The 7635-nt window shown below is 40.0% G+C and overlaps 1 protein-coding gene across 1 annotated transcript; it reads right to left on the reverse strand.

Annotated features, from left to right (window-relative positions):
• Positions 1-34: 34 nt before the first annotated feature.
• On the reverse strand, positions 35-7387 carry LOC105688469. Its single transcript, XM_012404828.3, has 2 exons — positions 6916-7387; positions 35-2426 (listed from the first exon to the last, which is right to left on the reverse strand). Exons 1-2 carry the CDS (start codon positions 6957-6959, stop codon positions 1829-1831), a joined length of 642 nt encoding a protein of 213 aa, XP_012260251.1. The 5' UTR covers positions 6960-7387; the 3' UTR covers positions 35-1828.
• Between the last annotated feature and the right edge of the window lie 248 nt (positions 7388-7635).

The raw sequence follows: 7635 nt of genomic DNA on the forward strand, positions 1-7635 counted from the left end.
CATCTTCTGAAATGATTCACAACATGAACATCGGTTTTCTCTTTTCATAATCTGCATAACGTTTATTACTTTTAAAATCGTGTTTGTGAAAAGAACATTGTTTGTGACTAATCAGAAAACCTAATAATTCCGTCAGCCTCTACTACGAATTGTAGTACCCGACTACGCGTGTATTTTTAGTTTTTTTCTCTTTTTTTTTTCAGTTTTAATCACACAACTTATAATTGCTGCGTTTAGGTGTCCAACAATTAAATAATTTATACAACATCGACGAATAGAACCAGGAAATTGTTCATAAGAAGGAAAAACTTGAAAACAAATTGAATAAAGAAAGTGAATTAGGGGCGTTTTGTAATTAAATTTGTATAAAAGGTAATGTAACGTATGCCTAGATTTTATATTACATTTTTCATATGTACAAATTATATACAAGAGGAATATAACTAAAAAAAATAAAAGTACCTCGACAGTTTACTTCTCTCCCTGTACTAATGTTTACGTGCATAGGCTTTAGGGTATTATTGACAGACATGACAAGTTTACTTCGATAAAAATAAATTTGATAAAGAAGCGATATCAGACTCTTCGGTTTCGCGTTAGCACTTTCAACGACAAGTAGAAGCTGGTAATAAAATAATAATTAAAGCTTTGATGATAAATACAGTATCGAGAGCGAAATATGCCTTTTGTATAGCGAGTTATCGTGAAAACTAGCCAATGTACGAGAATTCGAATGCCTACTCATAGTACACATACCATAGTTTCATACTTGAAAATGATAACGCAATAAAAAATAAATAATGATACCCTAACCTTATTTACAATACATTAACTTTTACTAACACAATTATAATATAATTACTCGAAGAACATAATGTTATACAGTATCAATAATAGGTTGGAATTTGTGAAAGTTTTATGACCGATAAGAGAAAGATCCTCCGTAGAGATCAAGCCAACTATAATGCAATGCATGAATCTGTCTTCTTTAATTATTGTGTTTATTGTATATCAATCAGCCGGCATCTTTGAGTCAGGCAAAGTTCAATAAAATGCACTCCTTCAGAATATCTGCACTCGATCAAAAAAGAAACAGATTTTTCGCTTCCGAACTTCGAATTAACGGATCACTCGCAGTTGTGAAAATTTAGCTGAAAAACCGCGGGGGACGAATTATTTTTAATCGTCGGTTGTTTCGCAATAAATTCGAATGATGTAATTCTTCCTAACATTTCTAACGTTAGTGTGATTAAATATTAACTCTAGATGACTATACTAAAAAAGGTGTACATTTTAACTGATAGTCAAATTGTGTATCGATAAACCCAGTCGCTCTTTGTTCATCTTTTTCTCCCTCTCTGTCACCCTGTGTATTGTTGTCACTCTGAAAAACATGTAATATCTTTCAAAGGCACTGACGACGATTTTACATCTTTGAGAACGAATATTTTCTATCGTTGCATCGAAGAATCGAATAACAGTTTGTGAGTTAATCAAAGGCTCGCGGTCACTTCTTTGTACCGCAAAGCTTTGCATCCTATTCCTAGTTCTCAAAATGTAAATGCTCGTAATTCGAATAATTGTAAAACAGCGAATGCCTCGAGGTTTTCATATTTGTAGAGATTAGAAATAATTGTAATTGTAATAGTAATAGTAATAGTAATAGTTATAATAATAATAATAATAATAATTTGGCGCTTCAAGCACTTAAAACACGAGTGGATGCATTCACACGATTGTACGATACAACAATGAATAGAATAGCTATGAGAATTAAAAATAAAATAAAATGATGTAATTTGATAACGGAAAGATAATGTTAATATAATCAAACTGCTCCTCCGACATCGGCCTGATAACGCAGAGTCAGATATGTAGCAGCCTCGGTCATTTGGTGAATGCTGTTGTGCAGTCCTCTCAAGTGACGCCTAAAATTGTCAGCAGCGATATTGGCCAGTCTATCGGCTGGCTCTTCGCTTTCCATTCCAGAATCATTTTCAATTCCTGTATCAGAATCGGAGTCTGAACTTGAGCTGATAATCGAAGCAGCACTGTGGATGCTCTGCATAGAAGTTGTGCTTGGTCGTCTAACGTGTCCACTGAGCCTCTCGTTCGCAGTCGCGACGTCTTTAAGCTCTTCCTGTGACTCTTGGGACCACAAGAGTTCCACTTTGACTTTGTTAACGATGTTGTACAGCTGATACAGGTCTGTATTTGCCATCGCGTCTTTGATCGAAGATCCGCGCTTAGCCTTCATGGATACGGTGTCGTTTGAATCTCCGACCGCAAGGTCCAGCAGACGGCTAGGCACCAAAATTGTTTCTTCCATCTCGTTTACCGTCCTGACGAACTTTTCCATGCTGTTCAATATACTCGCATTGCTGAATTCCGTCTCTTCGTGTCGAGCCAGGCGACGGAGACTCGTCCTGAAATCGAAAGAAAAAAAACAAAACAATAATTACAAGGGTCGCGAAAGTAACAACAAACAATGATAGTAGCTTCCGAAAATAAACATCCGAATAAGTTCAATTTCATCGGTATGACATGTGTAATAAAAAATTGCACCGTCCCGATGAGATAGTAGGATAATCAGAAATCGAACAGATTGTCGCCACGAGCTTGCCGCATGACCGCACCTTTGATGTATCGATGATGGAATCGACATCTCTAAACTTTTAATCACAGCGAAGATCCCGTTGCATTTGACATAATGCTGATCAGATCTCCGAGAAAGCCTCTTTCGAAAACCCGCTCTGATAACGCTTGTAATCTTTGTTGGACTAAAATTACCGATCGTGCAAACAGATGGGATGAAAGTCATTGACGATTTTTTTTTTTACACTCAGTTCAGCAGCGATCGAGGTAGCGATATTACGAATACATTAAAAGTTGGACGAAGGCGCGATTGGGACACCGTATTTTACACTTGAAAGAGACGCGACGTCACATTGATATTTCGATTTCTGAAGTTGGATAGGAGGCACATCGAGCGCACGACCGATGGCCGTCGTTTGTTAGCACCTACTAGAATATTGAAGAGTCCGAAAGTTGTGCATAACGCTTGCGTACCACAGGCAATACTTAAAGAATGCAAGGTCGCAAGATATTAATTTTCTCCACGCGGCATAGTTTTTTTTCCCCCAACATTGTTTCGTTTCGATACGACAAAATGATCTCACGATTCCGATACATCGCATCGCGGTACTACTGCACCTCCAACTGCACGTTCTGCCGAATAGAGTGGAAAATGAATGGATGAATAAAAGGGGCGAAAAAAAACCGCGAATTAATACTCGTCCGTATCGGTGTGAATGTTTCTATTTTTTTCTGCCAACGAAGGTATTTGTCACCTTATCCATCTCATTGTCAGTGAATCCTTCTTCTTACAATAGGCGAGTACAGTAAATGAATGCGATGATGAGAAATAAACCAATTGCGTAACACGGCTAATGTAAGTGGTGTACGATGTAACGGAAAGAATTTCCAAAACCATCGGTGAAAAATTTCCCAACGCAATGATAACAACAACGGCAACAACACCTGGAACGTTGATTATGCAAGGAGATGTCGTACAGCACAGCATGTGGCAGTAAACGTGAAAATTTTGTTATCCGTCATTCCATTCGAATACTGCAAGAAAGAAGAGTGATTCTTTTCTATTCTCTTGTATATTCTACGACGCATTCGATGAAATAACGTTTTTCCTCACTTGTCGTTCGAAAATAAAATAAATAAATCAAAGGAAAGTGAAAAAAATATGATCTGTCAAACGTAACGAGTCTGACGCGTAATTACTTCACCGCTGCTGCACAAAGTATCAATTGTAAGATACATACTGCACGGCATAGTACCAAGTTGAGTAAGTCGGAGAGAACCGTCTGTTATTTTTACACCGTTATAGGATTTGATCGATATGAGCCGCCTTCTTTATTAATAGGTCCACAATTTGTTGTTAGTGACAAACGAACGGTGACGACGAGTACGGGTATGCGCGAGCAAATTTGGTGGACCTTTTTTCATTCTTCCCTTATGTAACAATGTTTTATCTTTTTTTCGCTCTTCTCTTTGAAACGAACCTTTCACTCTACGCCGAGATAGCAATCGTGAAGAAAATGACCGGAGTATTTTACGATTTCAACATCAAATGCGTAATTTCCCGATTACCTCGTCGGAGTTGATTTTGGTTGGTTTTGGTTTTACTATTGGTAAACCCCGACGGAATTTCCGGTTTCTTGACACCTGCCAACGCATAGCCACGTACGAGAAATTTCCAATTCCTTTCCTTTGTCCCGGTTTCGTTACACTCTCAATTCGCCATTTTTGTACGTTTGCCAAAAACAAAGCGCGGTACGATCGGTGCAAGCGCGTTTTGTCCCCCATCTGCACACGTGTGTGCTTTTATTCGTTGTTTCAAACATAATTTTTTTTTACCTCCGCATACGTAGACATTGCTAAAGAATAAAATCAGAGATGCGCACCTACATATCCCGATGCTTGTGACTATTTGCTCTCGGTGCACAGACCGAGCGAGCGACGTGTTTGGCGAACTGAGAAAGTGCAAGTTTGGAAAATTATCATTCGTAATTACGATGTACGAATATGATATGAAAACGCAGGGAGGGAGGGACTTTATCGTCGTACGAGAAATGCTATTGCCATCATTTTTTTTTTGTACACGGAAGAGAATCTGATAAAAAAAATCAAATATGCGTGTTTGAAAAAGTTTTTGCACGACTTACGTCAGCTAAAAGATAAATGTAACGATTGAGGAAGTTGTACAGGGTTACTTCCCTTTCTCCCTGTTCTTTCCTTCTCTGCTTTTTTTTGTTTAACGCTGACCAAGCGAACGAGTGTAACGCAATTGAATATTATTCAATAGCGGTATTTTCATAACATTACGGATAAACAAAAAATATCGCTGAGACGCGAGTACGGAATCGAATCGGCTCGCGTTACGATGTATCATAATAATCGCCAGCGAATGTATAAGACGTAGTCTTATCTCGTCCAGACTTTGAAATTAATCGATTATAATAATCCGAGTCGAGGAAGTAGAATTACTCGCGGAGAAACAAGTTCAAACGGACTAGAATATTTACTATACATACGGAGTGATGAAGCACCAAGTTTAAATGGATGGAATGACAGTAGATAGTAGACTAATTATCTCGACCATTAACCGAACGGATGTGGATCACGACGAGATCATATTATACACATCGTTGCAATGACTGTGGGGTAACAAATGGCGTGTGGGTATAGCGTAGCGCGTACGCGAGTACTACGACACCGGTATTGCGTTGGTAATGTCCGCGATCTTATTCATAGACAAATTTCATATTTCAACTTGGCAAAAATGGAGGAAAAGAAGAGAGTTTCGACGGTCGTGCATCCACCGTATGCGCAGACCTGTTCAACAATGACTCGCTAATCGTACGTACAAAGTGTGTCGAGACACACAACGACGATGTGAAAGAGATGGTCCCGTTCCATTCCAAGTGGAAGACGAGTGATAACAAAAGGAGAAGAGAATCGGTCGAGATTCTGCGGATAGCCGGCTGTAGCGTCGGAATTTCACGAGTGTGTCGAATGAAAAGAGGATTATGTTCGACCGTCGATTGGGTACAAGGTATACCGTGACAAATCGTCGCAATCCTGAGAGTGAGATTTTTTATTTCTTCTTCTCTTCCCCTCGGAGTCAGCATGAAGCGAAACGGTTACGCGTGCTGAGCCAGTGCACAAATAGTTGTTGGCTCCGTTCTTTCTTTCCTTCCGATCGGGTGAATGGGTCGAGACGGACAGAATTTAGAATGAGACGGGATGCTGCCGCTTTCGGGTTTGCAGATACATTCGTTGATATCGAATGTTTTTTCGATTGCTCGACGGTCACGCGAGTTCGGAACTGAAGAAACAAAAATGGAACGAAAGTTATTTCCATGTCGGCATTCGGGATATCGCTCTCTCGATGTTACGTGACATTAAACGAATATCGGGATGTCGTTGGTTGTCTGTTCTTACCACCCATCCTCAATTTTCTACGTCTGTTGGTACCTACGCACTCCGGTTTCACGAATTTCAGGCGATCGATTAATGAACGGGAGCCCGAGGGGGCGCACGGATGGATGTAGTTAGTTCTGAATTAGATAGATAACGATCTTTCTTCGTTATTTTCATCTATTCTTGCAGCAATCGCGGCAGCAGCTGTTTAGCTTCTTTCGCTCTGATTAGACGTTCGTCGTATCGTTCGACGAACTCCGATGAGTTGGCGAGAAAAAAATAGAGCGGAGACGAGAATTGGCTAGGTAATGAAATTTTGATTCGAATCCCAACAACTTGCAATACCTGGAGTTTTCGTTCAATGAAATTTCTATTGGTAAATACGTTTCGAATTCTACCGAACGAGGATGCTAACGATCGTCGGCAGATTGTCGTGACCTATACAACAACTACGCCCTCAATTTTGGAATGTCGAAACTGTCGTATGAATCGGTCGTCTTTTTCTGTTTTTCATTTCATTTAGGTCAGAAGGAACGTATCCTCTCGAGTCGGTCAACGGTCGACACGAGGACCGTTAATTTTCGCAGGATTAATTTCCAGCTTCCCAATTTTTTCAACGGTCGTCGTTGAGCACTTGAAAAGAGAAAACAAGACAAACACAAGCGATGGCCGTCAGGTGATTCCGTCTTGTCTGGTACATACATCGTTCGCGAGGTGATCGCCAACCACGTAATCTCAACTGGAAGTTTCGTCGAGTATTACGTTGCAATTACGTTACACAGACCTCTTTCCAAGTGGAGAAACTGGATTCTCGGATTAATTAATTTAATTATTATTCTCCGACGAGGAAGTGTCCGTGTCTCTTTTGTCTCTATTTTTCTATTCAAGTATTTAGTTTCTAATGAAAATATAACCAACCTGCTGGGCTCCACGTTGTTCGATACGTCACCGTAGGAATTCATGTCAAGTTTTGTTTAATTAATTTTAATTTTTATGTCTCCTTTCAGAGCAACGCTGACTTTTCTGAGTCGACGGCGAGCCACTTCGCACTTTGTGATTCAGAGGTAACTGAATTACGGCACTTTTGTATCAAATAATAATTTTACATAAAATGATCGGTCGGCGACGACGACTATCGATGCAGCATCGGCAGCAGCGGAATTTGTAGTGTGAAATCCTCCTGCAGTCCTCTCGTTGATGTTCGCAACAGGAATTTATGCAACGAGACTTGTGAGTACGGCGCGAAAAAGTAATTTCAATTCAGTGATGGTAACTGAACAAGTTTCGACGATTCACAAGAAGGACGAGAAACTTAATTGAAAAAAAAAAACAAAAATCGCGTATCATCAAACACACAATTAACCGTAGATCGTCGTGAACGCGCCGCTCTCGGACTGCGAGTAGTGAAAAGGTGCCGAGAACTTCGGAGAGCGTCACTTATATCAACAATGGCGGAGGCGGAGGGGCTCCGGCGGCCGCGAAACGCACGAAATATCAAAACTACGTATAACGACACGCGCCACTCGCGATCACTTGCAAGAAACTACGAATACCCAATTCGTTTTTTTCCCTGTCATTTATTTTAAACATTTTTTTATGCATATAGTTTTTCATCCATCATTCTTCTCTTCCTATTTC

Source organism: Athalia rosae, chromosome 2 (assembly GCF_917208135.1).
Source record: "Athalia rosae chromosome 2, iyAthRosa1.1, whole genome shotgun sequence".
Classification (NCBI taxonomy): Eukaryota; Metazoa; Arthropoda; class Insecta; order Hymenoptera; family Athaliidae; genus Athalia; species Athalia rosae.